Source organism: Neofelis nebulosa, chromosome 1 (genome assembly GCF_028018385.1).
Source record: "Neofelis nebulosa isolate mNeoNeb1 chromosome 1, mNeoNeb1.pri, whole genome shotgun sequence".
NCBI classification, from domain to species: domain Eukaryota; kingdom Metazoa; phylum Chordata; class Mammalia; order Carnivora; family Felidae; genus Neofelis; species Neofelis nebulosa.
This window is the reverse complement of record NC_080782.1, coordinates 191,224,191-191,249,945: the sequence shown is the minus strand read 5'-3', so window position 1 is coordinate 191,249,945 and position 25,755 is coordinate 191,224,191. Positions and strand designations below refer to the sequence as shown.

General features: G+C 38.5%; 1 protein-coding gene and 1 long non-coding RNA gene across 2 annotated transcripts in view; one reads left to right on the top strand and one right to left on the bottom strand.

Annotated features, from left to right (window-relative positions):
• OBI1 (ORC ubiquitin ligase 1) overlaps positions 1–24,564 on the bottom strand; it is a 41,472-nt gene extending 16,908 nt beyond the window's left edge. Inside the window, exons 1-5 of the mRNA XM_058682294.1 lie at positions 24,425–24,564; positions 11,607–11,742; positions 10,417–10,508; positions 7,640–7,888; positions 3,990–4,078 (exon numbers count right to left, since the gene is read on the bottom strand). Of these exons, the coding sequence (XP_058538277.1) occupies positions 3,990–4,078; positions 7,640–7,888; positions 10,417–10,508; positions 11,607–11,742; positions 24,425–24,496 (638 nt within the window). The 5' untranslated portion in view covers positions 24,497–24,564. The remainder of the gene's footprint in view (positions 1–3,989; positions 4,079–7,639; positions 7,889–10,416; positions 10,509–11,606; positions 11,743–24,424) is intronic.
• Positions 23,805–25,755, top strand: part of LOC131484005 (uncharacterized) — a 10,334-nt gene continuing 8,383 nt past the window's right edge. The window contains exons 1-2 of the long non-coding RNA XR_009247974.1: positions 23,805–24,310; positions 25,160–25,328. This is a non-coding gene — a long non-coding RNA (uncharacterized LOC131484005). The remainder of the gene's footprint in view (positions 24,311–25,159; positions 25,329–25,755) is intronic.

Below are 25,755 nucleotides of genomic sequence, written 5' to 3'. Positions count from 1 at the left end.
CTGAGATCAAGTGTAGGCTGCTTAACCGACTGAGCCACCAAGGCACTCCTAGTATGCTTTTCTAAAAGAAAATACAGACATTTTCTTAAGTAACCACAATACCTAAACAAAATTAACAGCAACCCCTTGGTATTACTGAATATCTAGTTCGTACTCAAATTTACCCAACTGCCTCAAAAATGTCTTGTTATTAATCAATATCCAAACAAGATCCATATACTGCATCTAATTATTATATGAGGCAGACCCCCCCCTTCTTATTTTGCCAATGATTTTTTTTTAAGTTTATTTGTTTTTGAGAGAGAAAGAGAGAACGTGTGAGTGGGGGAGGGGCACTGAGACAGGGGACAGAAGATCTGAAGCAGACTCCATGCTGAGAGCAGAGAGACCGACACAGGGCTAGAACTCATAAACTATGACACCATGACCTAAGCCGAAGTAGGACGCTTAACCAACTGAGTCCCCCAAGCATCACCCCCACATTGCCAATGATTTAATGAAGAAACCTAACCGTTTTTCCTCCTGAATGTACCACATTCTGGATTCATCGTTTCCTCATAGTCTTAAGAGTTATGTTTTTCATCTACTGACTCAACAAATATGTATTAGGAGCAGAATATGAGTAAGAACTCTATAAAATGTAGTGGCTACAATAGCGAACACATCTACAGTCCTGCCTCAAACAAAAGAAAGCCATGAAACAAATAGTTATACAAAATATTAATTATTAGCAATTATGATATGTGCTACAAAGGGAAAGTACGAAGTCTTAAGAGAAATTACGACAAGGGAGCCTAACCTAATTTAGGGGTCAGGAAAAGTATTTATTTTGTGTAGTTAAAGCACCTTGTACAGTGTTAAGTACATAAACACTCAGTGCTTGTGGGTTGGCTGGGAGAGCAAGTTTTCTTCAGATTATCAGCCTTGTAAACTAAAGGGACACATCACCACCTCTGGAGTTCTGAACATCAAATCTGATTCTCTTAGAAGCCCATGTTAAAGAAAGCTGAAAGGGAAAATAAAAGCTTTTCCCCAGGTGAATTCTCCAAACAATTTTGGAAGATAAGAAAAATTTAGGAAGTGGCTATATAAAGTCAAAGAAAAAGATCACATTTTTCTGGACCATCAGTTTAGATATTAGGGCAATGAATTTTTGACAAGTAACAGCATGGGTATTATTGAAACCTGGAAGATCACGCTTAGTAGAATATCTACCATACTGCTCAAAAAGGCTTGGAGATTAAAGAAGAGAAAAGAAAAATATCCAGGTACACTTTAAGAGTGGATACCCTGGATGGTAACAGACAGAACAGAAAAACAGTAACACAGGAGATAAACGATAATCCAGATTTTCATTTTAGAAGGCTATATAGCACTTTAAAGTATTATAAAATGCATCACTTTTATATGGCACTATCTACTTGAGACCAATGTAAATGTTTAAGTCCCCCTTGTTCACACCAGATGTCAGTCTAATTTGGGGGCAATAACATGATTTGAGTGTCTTAAAAAGAAATACTTTCTGCCATGGATTGAACTGTATTCTCTACTCACAGTCAAATAAATTCATATACTGAAGCCCTAACCCTCAATGTGGTGATATATAGGGATAGAGTCTTTAGGAGGAAACTAAGGTTAAATGAGATCATAAGGATGAGGCCTTAGTCTGCTAAGGTATCAGACTAAGGACACCTTATTAGACTTGGTGTCCTTACAAGAAGAGGAAGAGAGACCAAAACTCTCTTTCTTTCAGATATGTGAAGACATAGAAAGTGGTTGTCTGCAAGTTAAGAAGAGAGCTCTTGCCAGAAATTAAAACTGGGGTTGATTAAAACCCCTTGATCTGGGGTTTCTAGCCTCCAAAACTGTGAGAAAATATTCAATGTTTAAGCCACCCCATCTATAGTATTTTGATATGACCACCCAAGCTGACAAATTCACTTTCCTAAATTCTTTCCTCTCTAGGGTCTAAATTTTAAAGCTCTCTCTTCTGCATGATTTGTAGAATATGTCTGTGCAACTTGAAGGATACATCAGAAACTAAAGCTATGTGTTTAAAAACCATACCTTGACACCTAACCAAGTAGACCAAAGAAAAATAATTGGTCAAAGCACTTCTAGTCAAGGGAACAAAATGGAACAGATGGTTTTATTTGTTTGCACTTACTTTTAAACTCTTGAAATTTCATATTTTTTCAATACAAATAGGAGCTCTCCTCAGGTGAACCAGATCTGGGTATTTTCAGCTGTGGTCAGCTTCTCTCTGAATCCCACTAGGGTTTGGTGATGCAGAGTAAACAAGGCTATAAATCAAGTGCAATGCATTTAATACCTCAATGCACTGCAAATTGATCTAGAATAGGGGTCAGTTCAAATTGTTTTTTAAGTGAAACTGTTCCCTTCCCCTGAAGGGAAAGAGTGGAAGTTAGAGCAAATCCTGAAGTTATATGGGATTTAGAAGTGTGGTTGCTTGTTAGCACAGACAGAGGCCAGGTTTCGTCAGGCGAGATTCTTCGTGGTTTATCAGGCTGGAGCCATGGATATTTAAAAACACATCCTGGTGGCTGGCATTAAATCTGAAATCTGGTGGGCAACTTTTCAAGAAATAAAAGCTACAAACAAAACAGCTTTAGTTCCATTCAGCATGCTGTGGGAAATACAGCTAATGGACAAGCATTACTATGACTGGCAAGGCGAGGTGCCAACAAATGAGAGGAGCAGAGTTTCAAACCACCACATAACAGCAACATTTCCTAAGCTTATTTCACTAATTTGTCAAAGCAGAACATTATCTGAAGTGAAAGAAAAATGAGGTTGGAATGCACAGGGGAAGGAACTATTTAAAAGTAAAAGCTATGCTTCTTTCTCTATCAGTTAGTTATCTCTGCTTTGAGTAATCATCGTTTACTTCTACCATTTTCTAATACCACACTTGGTTTGACTAAAGGCAATGTTTTCTCCTTTTCATATGATAAGCAGACAGCAACTTCTAGTAGGATAAATTTCCACTGCCGGCTTATGTCTGCCTTGCCTTTTCCACTGGGAAGAAATGAAGTCTAGTGGTTAAAACAGAAAAGTGTGGAGTTCTGATATGCCACTCCTCAGGGAGGGATGGAGGGCCATATTCCCTGCTTACTGTGTTTTTTTTTTTCCCCTAAAGAAGAAAAACTTCAAGTGCTACCTTCCATCCTTTCTCCATCTTTAATTCTCAACTCTCAATTGTATCTTATAATTTTAAACAAACTGTTAAGCAGGTCGCTATTTGTACTCTCTTACTCGGAATAGAATGAATACTATCCCATCATAAAGAAAGAATAAATTTACTTAACTTTATAATTAAAATAGTCTAAAATTCAACAAATGATGCCTTAAATTCTATTTCAGATAGGCTTTTCACTATAATGGTTAATGTAATAGTGTAATGGTCCTCAGTGTAATGTAATAGAGGATGTACTCCAGGGCTGGACTACCTGGGTTCAAATCCTATTTCCACCACTTACTAGCTATAGCTGTGCAGATTTAGATAAATTAATTTCATCTCTCTAAGCCTCTGTTTCCTCATCTGTAAATGGAGAACACTAATAGGATACCGCAGGTTGTTGTACCTGGCAAACCGGAAGCATTATACACATGTTAACTACTATTAAGATTGCTTCAGAGAACATCTAAAGGGCATTATGTTAATCCCCCTATTCTCTGTTAGTACTATTAAAGTTGTATGTAAAACCAAGTGAAAGTTCTCCAGTCTTAGGTCACATAAAACAATCTTCTTGCTGATCAGGTAAGAATGAAATCCCTTCTCCAAAATTCGCCCTAACTGATACAAAGATTTCACCAATAACATAAGCATACACTTGACTTTTAGAGGCAAGACATTCTATTCAAACCTACAGGTTTCGTTGAAAAGAGTCAAATGAAAAGCACATATAATCATAGCACCTAAAATACTGACACAATCTGAAACACTGCTCTATAAGCAAAATACTTACTTCTGGGGTGATCTGTTATCAACTTCAGCCTTCAGTCGTAAATTCTCCCTCACCAGGCCACCATTTTCCAATTTCAATTTTTTATTTGCCTTTAAAAAAAAGAGTTGAAAATAATTAAGCATGAGCTAAGACAACTGCTTTGTAAAAATTATGTCATGAGCCATCTGTATTTTTTAGAGTGATATCAGAAAACTGAATACTAGAACATGGCCTTCAGAAACTTAAAATCACCACTGGGAATGACTTGTGAATCTGTGAACACAACCAAGCATTTTTAATCCATATTCCCCAAGCACTCTCCAATTCTCCTATCCAGGGAAATAAACAGAGCTATGTTAGTTAGCTTAGAGTCATTAAGGGACTATACTAATGGCAAATATGTGTTTTTTTTTTTTTCCCTTTTTCACATAACTGAATACTCTAAGCATGGTAACACTATACCACATGCAATTATTTGCAAAACTAATGCTAAGGTTAATTCTCATGAATTATGAGCTATGAGATTGATTTTTGGTTGCTCTTTAAAAATAGCTTTTTAGTGATAACAAATCTAATATAATTAAACCACTTGCTTTCTTTCTTCTAAAGGCTTTCCCGAATGCCCTGACTCACAACTTCTGGGACTCTCAAAATTGGGTCAATATTTTCTTTTTTTTTTTTTTTTCTTCAAGTTTTATTTATTTTTGAGACAGGGAGAGACAGAGCATGAACAGGGGAGGGTCAGAGAGAGGGAGACACAGAACAGGCTCCAGGCTCTGCGCTGTCAGCACAGAGCCTGATGCGGGGCTCGAACTCACAGACCGCGAGATCATGACCTGAGCCGAAGTCGGCCGCTTAACTGACTGAGCCATTGGGTCAATATTTTCTAATAAATTCTATGGCTTCTCTTGATTAAAAAAATCCCACTATTATTTTCTTTTTTTGAATTGTCTACTACCTAAAACTTGTCTGACAAAACATCAATTGCTAGAAAATTTAGAAGTTGAATATTGATTTTGGACAGGTGAAAAACTAGTGTGCCTCAATTTTAGAGTCTTTTTCAAAGCTATTTAAATTCCTCAGTTATAGCATTTTTTAATTCCAAAGAATAACAACACTCCCTAGCCTAGAAACTAATCTCACTAACTTGGCAAGAGAAAAATCTTTGACCAGAACATTAATATTTAAAACATTTTAAGGTAAATGGATCATAAAAACTACTGTCAACAAAAAGGTTTAAACCAGATTTCAAAAATTTGACCCATGCTTTTGGCTAATTTCTAGAACTTCTGACTATATTACTTGTCCATCCACACACAAATGCCCCAAGAGGATGATGAGGTAAGAAGGGCAAAAAACATTCTTCTAGGTACAAAGCCTAGCTCTTTTACTTAGGTTCACTGAGGTTCTCTCTGGACTCTGAGCAGCTCCTTCCCTTCACTGTCACAAACCAACCAGAACCATGGAGGGTTAATTCTTTAAGTGACTGACAAACACTACTGCCCCCTCTGAAGATATAAGGAAAGTCATTTACTTCCTCAAACACAGACAGAGAATGAAGCTCTCAAGGATAGCACCATAAGAGGAGGCACCTAGTGAATGCTTTTTGATGATGATGACAAGCTTAAATCTGAAACTCATTTGATTTCTTTCCCCCATTCCTTCATCTGTATCGCTACATTTCAAGGTCTTTCCCCAGTCTTGTGGCTAATATTCTCATTATGGGCTGGCTGGTTCTTCAACTATCAGAGGTATTTTCAAGTTCAGGAGGTTCAGGTGAGTGAAGATTACAAAGGGCAAAGTTCTGCCTATTTGTTGCACCAGAAGAGTAATGAGGACTTTGGCTAACTATTTAACATTTGCAACACTGACTGGGTAATGATACTAGCCTCATAATGGTTTCAAAACTCACTCAGTCCTGGAAACATCAGAAAACAAGTCCATGTCACTCATTCTAAGTAGACTGAATCTTCTGTACTCCTATATTTGATTTATAGTATGTTATTATTTTGTGTTTCACATCCAAAGTTTACTCCTATATTTGATTTATAGTATGTTTTTATTTTGTACTTCACATCCAAATTTTGCTTCCATGTGTTTTAATCCATTTGTGTCCCAGTTTATTGCCTCATACTCTCTAATACCACCACGAGGCATCCAAAATGAGCTTATTAAATATCCCAAATAATTCTGAGGTTTCAATGTGCTTTGGGTATTGAATTTAACATGTGACCTTTAAAAGAACAAAGAAAAACTGTGTTTTAGGGAACTCTTTTTTTCATAAGACTCCCTACACCACTCTTATGAGTAATGTTTTCATATAGATCTTCATCTTCAAAGAAGCATTTATTGAAATGAAAATTTAAATGAAACTTAACAACTATAAAGGAGACCATGTAGAACCTAATTATGGCTCAAGAAGATAAAGGGAAGTTAAAAGGGACATGGTAGATTGATAAATACTATAACTTTCCAGCTGTCTTTCCTTTTCATATCCTCTTCTTACACAAACCAACAGGCTAATGTTGGCCTTCAATATCTAAAGAAACTACACACTTTCCCTAAATTTGTAACAAACTCAGTACCATTGTATCTGTAGTTTATTTTTTCTCTAAAAGCACTAAGTTCCCTTCTTTCTCTCATTTTGGCCTTTGTTGAGACCAAACAACATTTATTTTATACGTGGGTATGTGAAGATGGTTTAGTATTTACACTAAGTTGCAGACTTCAATGCTACTTAACTTCGCTGAGGATCTGAGGGTAGTAGGTGATGGTACTTTTTAAAAATATCATATGGAGCTCATTAATGATTTCAAGGAGGCAGGATTCAGTAATTCGGCACAGTAACAATATTTTAAGGGAATGCAGATAGGTTAAATGGGTGGTTGTAGACATGGATACCACAAAACCATCTCAATTCAGACCAACAAAACTCCACTGTGGATATACTTGAAATCAAAGTCAAAGGCTGGTCCCTTTGGCCAACAAAACTCTACAGCACTCAATTATAACCTCTTGTACTAATGGCATGGATCTCATCTCCTTTCCTAGAGGTTTGCCTTTTTCACCTGTGCTTTTATCTCGTTGGATGAACGGAAGAATAATTGAAGAAAAATGAACCCACATCATAAGCTTTAATACTCCTCTGCACAGAGTATTCTAAAGCAGCTGCTCACGGCTTCCTTGGAATTAGTCATTAAGCCTAACTACTAACAATCTTAAAAATAAGAGGATGGTAGTACTAGAAAATATATAGTCCAAACTTTTCTTTTTATAGGTAGGGAAATGGATACATGTTTGTTTTTATGCATACAGGCCAGTCACTGACATAAGCTTAAGAAAAATTAAGCCAAACCACGAAGAGGGGAAATAGAAACACATCCTTTAAACTGATGTCACTTGCCTACAAGAAGATGCAAACTCATATAGAAGCACTAGAGTGTCTCCAATTATAGTCACAAATGGAACCGCCTGATATTTCTTGGCAGCTAATGACATTTAAGGAGGAAAGAGTTTTCCTATTGCTTATAAATGCTCATCCAGAGATTTTTGTCCTTCTCCCACAATCTTCTAATGAGTCAAGATAATATGGCTATTTATACTTTCGAAGGTACTCATAATACAGAATTTTAAAAACAACTGTAATAGAATTTTTAAAAACCACAACTTACTTCCTTTAACTTATCCACGTCATCTTTCACTTTTTCATAGATTTCGTTCGCTGTTCTAAGTTTTTTCTTCCACTCTGCTACAGTTTCTGGGTCAATTTTACTTGGATTGTCTGCAATTGGATGTTTGTCTTCAGTTTGGCTGCTTTGCATCAAGGTTAAAGGATCCAGAATAGTCTTGATTTGTGACTCCAAGCTGAGATTTTTACTCTTAAGGTCTTCTACCTCTTTCTGCAGACAATCTATTTCATCCTGATAAAGAAATGCATATCCATTAGATAGACACAGATACTGAACACATATGTATGCTAAACGGAGATCAATGTGTTTTTAAATTTTATACTCAAAATTCTGTAGATACACAGATTAGTTACGCATCAGAATAGTTCTGTAGGCAGAAAGTCATGTACAGTTGAAATTCTCAAAATAAAACTGGCATTTCCACTGCTTTAATTCAGTGATAGTTTGTGGTTAAAAAAATAAAAATGTCAAATCTTTGATTTTATTGAAGATATCCAGAATGACAAGTCACATGAATTCAACAAGGAACCCATTTCCTTCCACTTTCCATTTCAGAATAATTTGTGTCATTTTTAGTTATACTTTTAACTTTTCTACATTCTGGTTCTTCCATTACCACTATGACTATTTCAAGTATTAGTTTTCCCCATCTGGAACTGCTTATTATCTTAAACCCAGTTACTAAACATTTGATCTAGAACTCTTTTTTGTGATACCATTTATTAATCTATAATAGATATTTCATCTTAAACTAAGACTGTTAGAAATTCTGTTGTTAGGAAATAAACTGGCAAGTAGCTCAATAAGCCAGAACTCTTAAAGGATTAATCTGATTAGGACCTAAGTATGATAAATATTAAGTATTTAAGAATACATTTTAGAATTAATATAGATAGTACTATTGCATTATAAGAAAATCACTTTATTTGTTGGAATTAATATATTAATGAATAAACAAATAAGAATAGGAAAACATATATGAATCAACATTTATACAATCATTTATTTATGTCCCACTTTATTTCAAAAGTTTTTGAGGCAACTGAAGCAGTTTCCATGCATATACTTCAAAATATTTTGTGTCAAGGGGCGCCTGGGTGGCTCAGTCGGTTAAGCATCCAACTTCGGCTCAGCTCATGATCTCACGGTTCACGGGTTTGAGCCCTGCATCGGGCTCTGTGCTGACAGCGCAGAGCCTAGAGCCTGCTTCAGATTCTGTGTCTCCCTCTCTCTCTCTGCCCCTCTCCTGCTCGTGCTCTGTCTCTCAAAAATAAATAAATGTTAAAAAAAAATTTTTTTAATAAACATTAAAAAAAATAACAATAATTTAAAAAAATATTTTGTGTCAAAATAAGAGATTAATAATATCCCCTCCTTAGTCAACATAAAATAACAACTGGGCTTAATGGTTACTATTCAAGAACATATAAATGCCATAAGCATGAAACGAATTTGGAAAATTTCCATTCCCATGTCAAATCACCTTCATAAGAAATAAAACTACCGCATGATCCTACTTATATGTGGTATCTAAAAATGCTGAATACATACAAGCAGACAGTTAAACAGTGATTATCTAGGGTAGGGAGGTAGGGCACATGGGGAGGTGGGAGAAACAAGATGGGTCAATATATACAAAGTTGTAGGATGAGTAAGTCTAGAGATCTAATGTATAGCATGAGAACTACAGTTAATACTGTAGGCTGAATATCAGAATATTGTAGTACTGAATACTAGAAATTTGCTAGCAGGGCATATTTCAGATGTTCACAGCACAAAAATAAAAAAGCACATGATGAGATGGCTATGTTTATTAACTTGACTAATGCAATCATTCACAATGGATATGTATATCAAAACATCATGTTGTGCCCCTTAAATACATGCAATTTTTATTTAAAAAAAAATCACTGGTTAACATGCAAAAAAAAAAAAAAAAATAGAAAATAGCATATTTCACACCAAAATCTCTTTGCTGGTAGCTGACATAAGTATATTTACTTTACCAAAACTAATGAGCATAAATTATCAGTGAGTTAATAGACAAACCACATGGAATGAAGGTTATAGTCACTGTTTACCAGAGCATTCATAATGCCTTGTGGGGGCTGGAAGACTGACTTTAACAAGCGAGTTTCCTTTGTTTCCCAACTTCTTGAGGGAGCAAATACTTATAAAATGATGTCTGTTGACCAATTTGAAATTAAAGAAAGGAAAAAAGAAATGCTTGTATTTGTTGCTGTCTTCTATTTGAAATAGAAAAGGAAAAAAGAAAAAAAGTTCATCAAATAAGGTATTTTTTTTCAGTAGGCTCCCTACCCAACATGGGGCTTGAACTTACAACCCTGAGATCAAGAGTCGCATGCCTTACTGACTGAGGCAGTCAGGCGCCCCTCAAATAAGATATATTTAAATTGGCATCTAAAATAAGATTTCGGGCACCTGGATGGATCAGTTAGTTAAGTGTCTGACTTCAGCTCAGGTCATAATCTCACAGTTTGTGGGTTCTAGTCCACGTTGGGCTCTGTGCTGACAGCTCGGAGCCTAGAGCCTGCTTCAGATTCTGTGTCTTCCTCTCTCTCTGCCCCTCCCCTGCTCGTGCTCTGTCTCTCTCTCTCTCTCAGAAATAAACATTAAAAAATAATAAGATAAAATAAGATTTCATTGGATGTTTACTCTAAGAAGTCCAGAGACTGAGATAGCTCAGTTTTACCTTGAATTCAATGCTGTCCTCATTTTAAATTGTAAGTATTATTTACCTCATATTCTTTGTGGAGTAACTCAAGTCTAGTTTTCCGAAGGTGCTTCCTGACTGTATGGCTTAGCATAGGTTCACTTTCACTTGTCCCTCCTACAGGACAAAAAAAAAAAAAAAAAAGAAAAAAAAAAAGTAACTTTCTTTGTGATTTAAACAGTATGAAAACAAAGATAAACTTTTTTCTTATTGTTTTATATGGTTCTCCAGCTTAATTTCTTCATACTTGGGGCTGCGACTTAGGCCTTTTCTCTATCTTGATCTTGAGAAAAGATAAATATCAAATAATGCCACAAGAAATACCTTCAATAAAATATCATGTGTGTTTACTTACCTGTGTATCTTATTATAGTAAATTCAATGAAAGCAAAGGCTATATTTTGTCACATTTGTACTACTGCAAAATTTGAATACAAGACAAATGTTAAATAATATAAAGCCAATGGTTATATTTATATTTAACCAAAAATTATGTAATATATTATCCATATTACCAATTTAAATTTCATACAATTATCAAATGTTTACCTATATACATCCTATATAATCATATAGGATATAAATATTATTATAACCAATGTATTCAAACATACCTAGTTACTGGTAACACAAATAAAAAGATTAATGTGTCTTTTTACTGAATCTAATAACCCAGTTACAATGGATTATGAATAACAGCATTAACTGTATGCGCATAACTCAATACAAGTACACTCAAAATGAATTCTTCCTGAGAGCTCTTTACTTATGCTATGGTTATTTTCTTTGTACTTCTTAGTATCATGATAGCAAAGGCATTTTACAGATGTTGTTTTTCAGGACATTCTATCCAAATACAAGGATGCCTGAACTATTTTACTTGAGAGAATTTATGAAGTATCACCTATATAAGAATGAATAAAGGCAGGAGAGGGACGTGAAGAGAAGCTGGGGAAATACATTCAAATTATTTTCATCAACAAAATTCACAGCAGAAAAATACTCCTCTACCAGATTTTACCCAGGTACCCAAGAAATTAACCTTGGAACAATCTCTGATTCTTCTTCAGATTTCTTAGTTCCAAGTCCTAGTAGTACTTCGATAATGGCAAAATGACATCAGTGAATACTGTCTATTTTCGTCTTCCTCCAAATATACACTATTTAGAGATTGTTTCAAATCTGTTTCTATATGTTTATAAAATAGGCCCTTACCGATAATCTCTTTGCAAGGATTTTCAGGAGTGATGGGGACTCTGCAAGCTGGACACTGGCTATTATTCTTCAACCACAAATCGATACAAATTGAACAAAATACATGGTTGTTGATGCATATGACAGGCTGGCGTACCTTTGAAAACAGAAACATTACTTTTAGCACAGGGCAACAGTCATAACTAGAATCCCAATAGGTTTAGTTTAGAGCAAAAAAATTGCTTCTCTAGAATACAGTAGAGTAGGTGTTTTAAAAGGAAATTATCTAGGATTTATAAAAAACATTGGTTTGTAATTTAAACAGCAGACAGTGCTGATGGAAATACGGACATACACTAAACACACAAATCTCTGACTCCATTTAAACAAGCACAAATACTAATACTTTACATTTATGTCGTCTTATATTTTACAAAGGACTTTCACATGCACTTTCTCTGTTTTTGTTTTGTTTTAAATAATCCTGTGAAGTAAACACAGGAAACATACATCACAAATGAGGTAACCAAAGTGTGAAGCAATTAGGTGGCTCAGTCAGGATTAACTATGTGTTTTGACTGTGTGTAGTTGTTTTATAAGACAGAATATAGAAGAGAGAAATTACTTCAGTTTTCTACCTGATACTAGTTTGTTTTCATATTTATTGTCTATCTCTTCCATTAGAAAGGAAGCTGCATGAGAGCAAGAACTTCCTTCGTCTCATTCATGCCTAAATCCCTGATGCCTAGAAGGCAGCCTAATACACAGTAGGTACTCAAAAAAATGTGTTAGATTAAGTAACTGCTATTAAGACAGTATTTAAATTAATTAGGTAGGGAACTTACCAGAGGGAATAAAGACTTAATATTCTTCAACCAGCAAAAATTTTAAAACAGAAACCAAAATAACACCGAAATGCTTAGGCTTTCACTTGATTTACAAAGAAATGTTACTGTGGGACTCAAAACACTTTACAGCATTTTCAATATTTTCCTGTTCTAATCATAAAAATACCATTTGAGAGTCCTGCACTAGAGACCAGAAGATCAAGAGAAAGCAGAGGAAGTAGAGAGATAAGGAAGAGACAGAACCACCACAAAACACTTTCTGCAGAGGAAACGCTTGTGCTGTCCTATATCTGCCTCAGAAAGACACTATGAGTATTCATTCATTTGAAAGGGGTCTCCGCCCTCAAAGAAATCACAGGTGTACGGCAGTTCAAGATAGGCAGGTAATCATTTTCAGTCTCACTGTGAAGAACTCTCTGGTTGGGGTGCCTGGGTGGCTCAGCTGGCTAAGTGTCAGACTCTTGGTTTCGGCTCAGGCCACGATCTCACGATTCTTGAGTTCAAGCCCCCCATTGGGCTTTGCGCTGACAGCATGAAGCCTACTTGGGATTCTCTCTTTCCTTTTCTCCCTGCCCCTCCCCAGCTCAGGGAAGGAAGGAGGGAAGGAGGGAAGGAGGGAAGGAGGGAAGGAGGGAAGGAAGGAAGGAAGGAAGGAAGGAAGGAAGGAAGGAAGGAAGGAAGGAAGGACGGACTCACTCACTCTCTGGTCTTTGTCTGGCTTTCCAAACGTTTAGATGATCCCTTGATTATGAACACTAACATATGAAAACTAAATAAGAGAAGATAAATTCAGCATGCATTTAGACTTCCTTTTAGAGAAACCAATTCTAATTCATTCAGTTCAAATGATTAGACAGGACTGATCTGAGTGAATGAATGAGACCATAAAGGACAGCTTCTCAAACTCTTCTTCTAAAGTGAGCCTACCTACAGAGCAAGGAGTGAATGTTTATCTAGGACATATTCTTGGTCAGAGTCTCAAGAGGCAGACAAGCTGGAACTTCCTTTGCAGGTTCTGTTTTTTCCTAAAAAGTCAAGTGATGCGTCCGAGTCCAGACCATTATATATTTTTGGGTGTTTTAATTTCATCTTTAAGTCATGAAATGTTTTAAGAAGAAAAAATTTCTCAAACTACATACCAAAAAGATATTGCCTTATCTATCCTGTAGCTTCCTGCAATACACACACACATACACACACACCACATTCCTGCAATACTCCTAGAAGTACATATACCCCTAAATTAAGAAACTCAGCTAATGAAAGAAAACTTATCTTCTTGGGCTTTTAAAGCAACGATTTAACGTTTTTTTTTTTAAGTCATGAACTCATCTAAAATGGATGAAAGCCAATGGTCAAAACATAAAACTGCACATTTAAGGAGATTCAAGATGGTCTCCTACTCACTACAGGCTTCCCTCATTAGAAGCTCATTTAAAGGCCATTGGTATTTTTTTTTTTTTATTGTAGAGATAGAACATGAGCAGGGGAGAGGGGTACAGGGAGGGAGGGGGACAGAGAGAGAGAGAGAAAAAGAGGGGGGGTGGGGAGAAAGGGAAAGAGAATTTTAAGCAGACGCCACACTCAGTGTGCAGCCTGATGCGGGGCTCCATCCCACAATCCTGGGATCATAACCTAGGCCCAAATCAAGAGTCAAATGCTCAACCGACTGTGCCACACAGGTACCCCATAAAAGCAATCAGTATTTTCTCTGTAACTGCTCCCACAACTAAGGTTAAATACCTCCCCAGTCTAAAAAAAGGTTTTGGACATCACAATGGTTGGTGCTATCATTAACTAAGGTGAGAAAAGTGGAGGAAGAGGAGTCTTATAGGTGGTGGAAATCAAGAACTCTGTTTTGGCTATATTAAATCTGTGATGCCAGGGTGACTTTTAAATGGACAAGGCAGAGTCTGAGAATCACTGGCATAAAAAATTAAAGCTACAGGACTGGAGGAGATCCCTTCCATGGGCAGAGTAGCTGGAGACAAGGCATTCCAGGAAGCAGAGGAAGGAAAAAAAAGGAGCAACAGCAAAGGGAACTAGTCTTACAGAAGCCAAGAAAAGTTTTTCAAGAGGAAGACAGTAGCCAAGCATGTCAAATAAGAAGAAAATGAGCTTGATATGGACAGAGAAATGACTATGGGATTTAATTACATGGAAGTCATTGTGATGTGTTACTGACAAGCACTGTTTCAGTGAATGATAGGGGTGGAAACTTGATTGAAGTCTGAGAGACAGAGAAGGTGAAGTGATGACAGAATATAGACAATTCTTTCATGTTTTGCTGTAAAGGAGTGAGCATAAAAATAAGACCATGATAAGAAATGCCAATGGGAATGTTATGGTAAGGAGGGAATATTAATGATGAAGGAAGAAAAGCAGGGATCAGAGCCATAGGCAGCAAAGTCCCTAAGAAGTCAAGAGGTAATGAAATCCAAAGCACAAAGGAAAGGTTTGGCTTTTATGGGATTGAGGATCTGTCTTTCATTGTAACAAAAGGGAAGGCTGAGGGTGTGAGAACAAATGCAAAGGTTGGAAGATCTGCTGATGGAAATGAGAGAACTCATACCTAACTATTCCAAATGCCTATATTTCATCATCAAATACGAGGTGAGGTTACCAATTGAGAGTGAGAAGTTGGGTAGGGATATCAACTTGAGAAAACAGGATAAAAGCAGTTATTTTGAAAAGTGAAAAAGTAAACTTACTAGTAATTTTGGCAGGATTGCCAAACATTGTTGAGTTCCTATTTGAGATCTGTGGTTTTGACTATAAACTAAGACCAATTGAACATAGATGTGTATTTTTCTTACCAATTTTTACCTGTTCAGTTTCAGGCAGGAAGCAAATGAGTAGTACAGTTTACTCAGAGTTGGATTTTTGCCAAGGAGAAAGAGCGAGACAAAGGAATGATGACCATAAATGTCCACGGCTAACAAGGGACATGAGTGTATGAATGGTAATGATGACGGTGAAAAAGCGATGTTCATAGAGCCAATGAACTGGTCTTGATAAGGCTGAAGTAATGCTGGAGAGGAGTCACAATGAAAAGAGGATCAGAGACGGGGCACCTGGGTGGCGCAGTCGGTTAAGCGTCCGACTTCAGCCAGGTCACGATCTCGCGGTCCGTGAGTTCGAGCCCCGCGTCAGGCTCTGGGCTGATGGCTCGGAGCCTGGAGCCTGTTTCCGATTCTGTGTCTCCTTCTCTCTCTGCCCCTCCCCCGTTCATGCTCTGTCTCTCTCTGTCCCAAAAATAAATAAAAAACGTTGAAAAAAAAAATTTAACGAAAAGAGGATCAGAGGGTAAGTTGCTTCTAATCAAAATACCGGAGGTGGTAGAGCTGCTTTCTCTAATGTTTTTTCCTGGGCCATCTTATCTGGCATAGTTCTATTTCCTCTCTTAATCTCATGTATCACATGATGTTAACATCTTTCCTATGACAACTCCTGAGAACCCTCTGTAACTGGACCTCAGTAAGTGGCAGAGCTTAGGCTTTAAGAGATAAACCTGGGGCCAACTTCAGCTCTGCCATTTGAGCTGTTTGATCTTGGGCAAGCCCTTTAGTGACAATGAGCTTCTCTGCCTCTGAAAACAGTGGTTTAACTCAGTATACTTTTCATTCAGGCATTAAGATTTAGAAATGTAAAGATGTAAATACAGAGAATACCACAAAACAATCCTAAAAAAAAGGGAGAAAGAAAGAAAAAAGAAAAGAAAAGAAAAGGTAATAACATTACTATCTCCGTATGCTTAGGAGCTAACACCATGGAAGGATCTTGTAGCTGCCTCAACCACAGCATGTTCAAAACCGAACTTGGCCTCCTCCACACATTTGCTCCTCCTGCTGCATTCCTCATCTAAGTTCATGGCAGTACTGCCTCATTACTTGGGCTAAAGCACTCAGAGCTATCTCTGACTCACTTATCCCCAACATCCAATCTTTCACCAAATTCCGGTATCATGTATCAAGTCTAAGAAGCCAGAGACTTTAAGATGCACCAATATTTTATGTGCCACTAAGAAAACAGAATGGAAAATACAACTGTAATATGCCATCACTTGTAAGATACAGCCAGGTTTCAAAAAGTTATGATGTGAAGGGGCGCCTGGGTGGCTCAGTTGGTTAAGTGTCCGACTTCGGCTCAGGTCACAATCTCATGGTTTGTGGGTTCGAGCCCCGCGTCAAGTTGTGTGCTGACAGCTCAGAGCCTGGAGCCTGCTTCGGATTCTGTGTCTCCCTCTCTGCCCTCCCCGCTCGCACTCTCTCTCTCTCCCTCAAAATAAACATTAAAAAAATTTTTTTTCAGTTATAATGTGAAAAAAGTCCATCCCAGAATGTCAAAATATGGCAAATCTACCTCCAAATGTTTTTTGTTTTGTTTTATTTTTACCTATCATGTATCCCTTCTTTTCCATCTTCACCTCAATGAGTTCAGGTTCTCATTCCTTTACCCTTGGATCTACTGCAATGACCTACCTCCTCACAACCTTCCTGGCTTCCAAATATTCAGTTCTGTCCACCTTTCATACTGATGCCAGAGCTACCTTTCTAAAATAAGGATCAGTAGCTTTCACTGCTCGCCTGCAAAACAGCAATGATTTTTCCCTGTTCACAGTTTTAAATATAGCATTCAAAGAACAACATAATCTGGTTCTTAAGTAGCCATTTCGTCTGTTATTTCGATACTGATCTTCTATTTCAATACTTGATATAACCCGCACTTCAAGCACACAGATCTACTTGATGTTCACCAAATTAATAGGCACATTGGAGGCTCCCTGTTTATTGTGCTCTCATTTCTTAGCTTGATATATCCTGCTGGCCTCCAGCTTCCCCAATGAAAATAGACTCCCTTCCAGCTTTTAAGATGAAGATCAACTGCTACCTCTTCTGCAAGGCCTTCATTAATCCTTTTTAGAATTAACCGGGTCTTTGTCTGATTTTCCTAAGGGTACTCCTTATGCATTGATTTAATGTTCACTTCTATCTGCATTGTGCTTTACTTAGAAAATTGTTTACATTCTGTTCTCCCTGTTAGATTTCAGGCTCCTTGGGAGCAGGAGAGGGGCATGCTCATCTTTGTATCCACCTATAGCACTTGCTATAATGCCTGGCACACTCTAAGATTAATAAAAGTGAATTTTGATGTATTAAAATGAAAGGCTGAGATAACGTTCCTTTAAGTGTCTCAAGAAGCAAAAGGTCAATGGCCACTGCCAAACTGTGAAACAGCAAAAGTTTAACCTTTCCATTTAATACACCAAATTATATAGAACAACCATAGGCAGACGACTTGACTCTGTCTGCTAAGAGCCACTGGCAATGCCACCCACAGGAGAATTATTTTCACTGTTTGATACCTGGTATTGTCACTCTCATTGGGTTGGAGTTTTGGAACGTTGACTAATTCACTTCTTTGGACCAAGTACTTATCAGATGATTATTTCTAAACAATGGTTTAAATTTACCTTAGGAGAATAGAAACCTATAAATAAGAAAGAACTACTAAAACAAATTACTTGTTATTTATTTGACTGTAACCTATAAGAGCAAAATACAAAGCATCTAGCCCTCCCACAATTCCTGTCCACCCATCTTCCTCTACCAAGATCCTGGTATATACAGTATCAAAATATGCATATAATTTTCTTCAATAAAATCTTTCTGAGATAAAGAAATAGTCATAATTTGCCTATATTATTAAACTTTCCATCCAATTTACTCTCAAATGAGATCTGTGGCAGTAAAACAGTATTCTTATGAAATAAAAATGTAAGACAACAATGGCAAGTGACATGTACAATTCCAAACTCATCTAGAGTAAGGATGTTGAAATGATAGTCTAGGAATGCACCCTGAGGGTGGTGAGGAGGAGGAGGAATGGAAGAGAAAGCAAGGTATGAAAAGTGGGCTCTTTGGGGCACCTGGGTGGCTCAGTCGGTTGAGCATCTGACTTCAGCTCAGGTCATGATCTCACTGCTTGTGAGTTCGAGCCCCACGTTGGGCTCTGTGCTGACAGCTCAGAGCATGGAGCCTGCTTCAGATTTTGTGTCTCCATCTCTCTGCTTCTCCCCTACTTGCACTCTGTCTGTCTCTCTCTCCCTAAAATAAACATTAAAAAAATTAAAAAAAAAAAAAAAGAAAAGTGGGCTCTCATCACTGAAATGGGCCTGAGAGGGCAATCCTAGATGCAGAAAAGATTAACCCTAAATCTGTAATTCTACTACACAGTTGTCATTTCTTTTATTTGAAGATGTTTCAATTTTAAGAGACCACTCTACCACCAAAGCTCCTTTCTTAAAAAATAGATGTACCTGAGAGAAGTCATGTCAAAATGGGTTATTCATTAATATCCATATCATCCTGGACTCACCTACTAGGAGTTATTATACATTGGTTTAGGACAAGGTTTCCCAAATTCAGCACTACTGATATTCCGGACTGAAGAACTTTTTTTTTTTTTTTAAGTTTATTTATTTTGAGAGTGTGCATGCAAGTGCGGGAGGGGCAGAGAGAGAGGGAGAGAAGGCCAAGCAGGCACCACACTGTCAGCCGAACCAGGGGCTCAAACCCACAAACCAAACCATGAGATCATGACCCAAGCCAAAACCAAGAGTCTGATGCTCAACCAACTGAGCTACCCAGGGGCCCCTGGACTGAAGAACTTTTTGATATAGGGATCTGTCCTGTATATTGTAGGATGTTTAGCTAGCAACATCCCTGGGCTCTACCCAGTAGACGCAAGTAGCACACCCCTGGAGACAATCAGAGGCGTCTCTAGGCACTGCCAAATGTCCCTGCAGGATGAAATCCACTCCCAACCCTTTCAGAACCACTGGTGTAAACTATTCACATATTTCCCTAACAACCTAATGGGGTTGGTAGTATCTAATTCATTATCAGCTGTGGAAACTGAGTCTCAAGGAAAAAATAACACAGGTTATAAGTGGCAGAACCAGTATTTAACCATCATTCAATGTGATCCAACTGCAAATTGAGTGCTCTTTCAACTAAGAAATAGTTTTTTCTTCCTTAGTACAGAGTTAGTGAACAATAATCTGGGAGTAAGAAATAGAGAGCACATGCCTGAAAGAAGCAAGAAATTTGGATCAAGACTTTGGGGTCAATAGGGGCTGTAGAAAAAGGCCACTGAGAGAAGTGATGGGAAGGAAAAGCAACTTAACTGGCCTGGCAATTACACTTAAAGTCAGTTCCTGTGCCTTTTATCATCTTTGCTAGAGACTCGAGTTCATTTTTCTTCAAATAATATTCTTTCTTGCACCTATGTCAAAATTTTATGGGTTTCACTAGGGAAGACCTAGAAAGACTGAAAAAGAAGGCTGAGGTATAAAAATGATGGGTAATAATAACTCCTCTGCCTCAATTTGGGGATTTTGGAAATTTTTCAAAATGAAATTTCTGGATTGTTCTTGCTATGTTTCAAGAAATCTTTGGCTCTGGGCCAAAACTTAGATCCTAGAACTTTAATAAAACTATGTGATCCTGAGAACTAAGCTGCTTAATACCTATTGGTTTAGGTCTCCATTTCTTTCTAGGTAAAAGAAAAAATAATATATCTTGCCTCCCCCACCTTCATCACTACCTAGAATGCTTTCAAGAATCATATTTCTTGGGGCGCCTGGGTGGCGCAGTCGGTTAAGCGTCCGACTTCAGCCAGGTCACGATCTCGCGGTACGTGAGTTCGAGCCCCGCGTCAGGCTCTGGGCTGATGGCTCGGAGCCTGGAGCCTGTTTCCGATTCTGTGTCTCCCTCTCTCTCTGCCCCTCCCCCGTTCATGCTCTGTCTCTCTCTGTCCCAAAAATAAATAAATAAACGTTGGAAAAAAAAAAAAAAAAAAAAAAGAATGTCTATAAAAAAAAAAAAAGAATCATATTTCTTTAGTAAATATGTCAGCTCTTACATACCAATCTTAAAATTATTAGGATACATCAATACTTTTTTTTTAGCAATTTTTAAATTATGCCCTAAGTACATAAAAACATAATACTGTATTTTTTGAAAGTGTCTGCATTCTTCAAACTTAATTTGGAAAGGAAAAAAATGTAGTCCATATGGCTTTTGTCAAAGTAAATTACTTGTGACAATTATGTACAATCCACTCTTGGGAACTGAAGAGTCAATCAGGAATCAAACGTGGGCTCAATGTACTGAGGTCGATAACATGCTGGCCAATCAACAGCCCCTGATGAACACTGATTAATTAGTTTAGTTGCATAAGGCTTCTTACCTAGCCTTACCTTGTCAACATTTTCAATCAACAATATGGGTGGAAAGCAAGGCCTCCCTCAAAGAAGGGATTCTTCCTGTAGTATTCCTAGCTTGAAACAGTCCACCCTACTTTGGACACTGCAAGAGACAGATGCCCCGTATCCTAAGGAAGCTGATTTCATTTTCGATTATTTCAGCCACAGGGTTTTCCCTTACATAAGTACAAATCTTAATACTGTAGAGCTACACAAAGCTTGATTCCCTTCCAAATGAAAAATAGTCTGTATTTAAAGATTTGCTATTATGTCCATTCATTCCAACACAATTCCATTCCACATATTCGAACCTCAATTTCAACTCCTTTCTAAATTTCAAAATACTCTAGTTTTTTTATATTGAAGTCTCAAACTGGACTTATACTCAAGTGACGAATAACTGAATATGATGTACTAACGTTGAAGAGCACCAGAAGTCTAGTTGCTTGTCACTTCACTTCAGAACCTCCTTCACCTTTCGTTAAACTAACTATAGTCTACATTGGGAGACATGTTACTCACGGAAAAATGCAGACTTAGTCAAAAACATGCAACAATAATTTGATTTTGCAGCTGGAATCCTAATTGATGAGAAAAATGACTGGAATTATCTAGAGATAAACTGGTCTGTAGCAATCTGGTACCAGGACCTAAATGTCACTTAACTGATATCCTGAACCTGCATTTCTGCTTGCTGGCCCACTAGTTCTAGGCAAAAGGAAAAAATTAAGGAGGAATAGGCAAGAAAATATATTACACATAACTCATCCCACAGGATGTGTATCTAACTTCTTCAAACACATAGAGCTCTTGAGATATTGGCAAGGTTGCTAAACATTATTAAGCAGAAAGAATCCACCTTTAAGGCTAAGGCAGAGAAAGGCAGAAAATGCAAAATGTCTAAACTGTCCAATTTTAAGTACATTTGTATCCAAAAGACAAAGTATTGACAGTGTGCATACTTAGGCTATCTCCACTACTCTTATGTCTCTATTCTTCCCCATCCCTGTCAGCATCTATATATATTATCTATTCGGATTTAAGGTCTCTCCCACCCCCAACTCTTCCTTTAAGGTAATATGCACTTTTTTTTCTTTTCTTTTTTTCTTTTCTTTTTTTTTTTTAACAGTGACCTCTCAGGGATAATGGCTCCTAATTCTGTTGAACAATCAAAAGAAAAGAATCTTGCTAATGGTGAGATTTTTGGACAAATAATGAGGGCAGCAAAAGAATGGTTATCTGAGAGAGGGCTAGTCAAAAAGGACCTTAAGGCAGATGTCAGAGGTGGCCAGAGGTGTGTGTCAGGGAGGTGGACGTGGCATTGGAAACATGGTACTACCCCAGGTCATGCTATCTCCAGTACTCCACAATTACCGTTATGTGGTGAGGGTTAAGTGGCCCAAACAGATCAGATTTCCTTTAACTGTACAAAAGGCAGCAGTTATACGGAACCAGTTAAAACCTGGATGTACTGCAGCAATTTCTAAAACAAACAGGTCCCACTCCATTGGGAAAGCAAATCTTCATAGAATGAGTGCACTTCCTCAGGAAGCAACTGGGAAGAACAGTTACTAGAAAGGCTGGTTTCCTCATTTGAGGGCCTGTCTCAGTGCCCACACTAAAGTTTAATATTTATTGAATATTATTATGCCCCAGACCTTATGCTAAACACTACAACTGAATTACTTCATTTAATTGTGCCCAGAATGCAAGAAAGAGTGTTGCTTCTATTACCATTCCCATCTCACAGATAAGGAAACTGTTCTGAGACAGGTTAAGTAACTTGTGTAAGGTCACAGAACTAGTAAATGGAAGAAGCTAAAACTCATAGTCTGAACACAGAACTCAGGCCTTCAATACATTTATGCTTCCACAGTAGACAGAAGAAGATGCCTGTTTACAAACCATTAATCTTTTATTAGATTTCATTTTAGAACACAGCTAAGCAATACAGGAAAAAAAGAGAGAAAGGGATGGAGGGGAGGAGGCACACTACAAGAGTGTCTGCTATCACAGATGAGCTCACGTGAGTTTTTAGGAAGAATTTACTGAAGACACAAATGATAACAGAGGTTCAAGCCAGAGACTCTAAGCCTTAGCTTTCTTATGTCAAAAAAAAATGGGGCAACCAGCCCTATCTATTTCACAGCACTGGTGAAATGAGTAAATGAAGTAATTAAATGCATACAAGAGCATTCTGTAAACTGCAAATCACTGTATTCCACTAGGTATCCTTTTTTGTTAAACACAAAAAGCACAGGTATGGAAAATCAACCAGGCAGAACACATTGTCAACACAACTGCCAAAGAGCCTGTTAACTAATGGAAACTAGATATAATGTGTACAACTAAGACCAAAGGAAAATTATTTCCCAAGATATTTTTATCAGCTTTTAATGCTACTGTTGAGAGTAAATGCACTCAGAACTTAACCCGTACTTGTGGCAACTTCATGTCAGAGACCAAATGTAGACCAGCAAATATAAACATCATCTCCCCCTCCTCCCAGCTCTGTATGTAGGCAGTGGCAGCAAATACCAGCTCAAATACCACCCTCTACGCCACCATCCTTGATCCCTCCAGTCAGAATTGATCAAGCCATCCCCTGTATGCGCTCACAGCACATTTGCTATTTCCTTGGCATTTCATTCTGACTGATACCAAGAGTTACCAGTTGCTTCCAAGCCTGACTTCCTACTACTGCTTGAACTCAGTAAATTCACACAGAACCCCAAACACCTAAGGCAGATGATCATACTGGCTGGCACTCCAATGTTTGCTCTATGAAGTTTCTAGGTCTCAATTCCACGCAGGAGGCTGTAGTTTCAGTCTGCACTCGAGGGTAAACAGACACATCACAAATGTAAAAGCAATTCGGGGTGGGAAAAAAGTCTGACTGCTCATACATAGGATCTTCTTTCTTGATCTATGCGTTAAAGAAACGCTCTTTTAAAAACCAAGTGGGAGGCACAAACGGAAATGAAACAAGAGACGAATGCATCAGACTCTTCAAAATTCTCTTTCTAATTCAGAACTACTTTATCTAGCTTCACAAACACGTTAGACACCTCTTGCAACACAAAGAGCGGGGATTCCATCTCATCGCTGAATGGTTCCAAAAGACCATGCCTCTCATTCTAAATACCACTAAGGGGTGGGTACTATTTACCTTTCAAATTCTGAACCCAGAGCAAAGGACATTCTAAAGGCAGGGTTAAGCAAAGGAAAGGATGTTGGAAATGGAAAAGACTCTCCAATTAACACAGCGGGCAGGCCCAAGGACAAGAACATTCCACTTGTGTAGGGGACGAAGGAATCTTGGGCAAGACTCCCTGGAAACGTGCTTTAACGGGCTTCATACACGCCACACAGGTGGCAAAGGGGCGTAAAATACTGTTGCGATTCCTTACTGACGAGGCCTCCTTCGACGTCGGAGTCGGCCGGCCGGGTGAGGCCGGCGGAGCTAACAGAGCCGCCTGGCCGCCCTTCCTTCAGACCCCAGGCCGCTGTCATCCCCCTCCAAAAGGCGCAGAGGATGAACCCAGCAACCACGACGCGTTCCCTTCGTCCCCCAGGACGCGGCCTCCCAGCGCCTGAGGAGAACGCGGGTAAGCGTCTGCACCCATCTCCCCGTCCCCGCCACACACGGAGACCGCCCTCGGCTCCGGCGGGCGACTTCATACCCGACCCTGTTTCGAGAAGTGCCCAGAATCACCCATTACCTTCCCCAAGCAAATGTGGCACGTGATGGGCAGAGTGAGCGACAATGTAACGTTCTGCACGGTCTGAGCCATGGCAGCGTTCAGAATCCCGCCAACACGGAAGTCCCGCCGACGGCGGCTCCTAGCCGCGACTGGGGCCGCGCGAGGCCGGCTACGGCAGCCTGGCAGGGCCATAGCCCGCCGGGAGAGGAAACGAAAACGCGCTTTTGAAACGTGCGGCCGCCACGGCTTTTCCTTTCCTTCCTTCCTCCCTCCCTCTCTCCGGAGCTTCCTTCCTTTCCTCCCTTTCTTCTTTTCATTCAAAAAAAAAAAAAAAAAAAAAAAAAAAGGCCCCGGGTTCGGAAGCTGCAAGATTCTTGAGAAGGAGGAGGAAGGCGGTTTACTATGGGCATCGATGGAGGATCTTGAAAGTTTAAATGAAAGAGTAGCAGTGCAGAGCAGAGAGGAAGATGGGGAAAGCGATTTTAAATGCCTTACTCTTTCCCGGAGGGTGGGTGGGAGTTTTCTGCCTAAAAAACCCCACACAGTCTGCAAACGCAGGGCGCAGTCAAAACAGGAAGAGATAAAATGTTATGTATACATTTTAATTTTCAAAAAAAAACAAAAAAACAAAAAAACTTTCTGCCGCTCTCAGATCTTTTTCCATTCTGAAATGATGCGATGTTCCTTAAAAACAACAAATAGTGATTGTCTCTTGATCTCTTTCTGAGACGATTTGGATACATTTAATCGCAGGTTTCCCTGAAGGCTTGCTTTTCGTTGGCCTTTCTGTGGTTTCCAACGGAGACTAAAGGGTCAGGGCCACGAACTCTGATTTACACGTCCAAGTGAGAAAGCTGCAAACAGTGCCAGCCGTCCATCCTCTGGAAAGCACTTGAACAAGCCTGTGAAGCCTTCATTTCAGGTGCGTGGTTTGGATAAGCTAGGTAACGTTGGGCTGTAGAACTCGGAAGGAGAATGTGTGAGGTTCTAAGTTAGCATTTCCTACTAGTGAAAAAGAAAAACTCCAAAAGTTCCTTCATGAATCTTGAATGTAACAGATTTGGAATTTAATTGCAACTTACTTTAAGTGAGGGCCAATGTGATTAATTTATGCAAACATACAATTGTGAGTAGAGAGATTAAAAACAAAACCAACGGAACTACTACCGATCTTTGGGGAAACGACACAGAGACAGTATAATTAGAAGCAGCAGGTGGTCAAAGGAAAGGGTTTCTGGATCTGTATGGGACGGTAGAAATCACTGTCCCAACAACTTTCTGGCTCTACTGGCTTCAGATAATTTATTTGACCTTTCTGCTTCTTAGCTTCCTTCTTGGTAAAGTGTGTG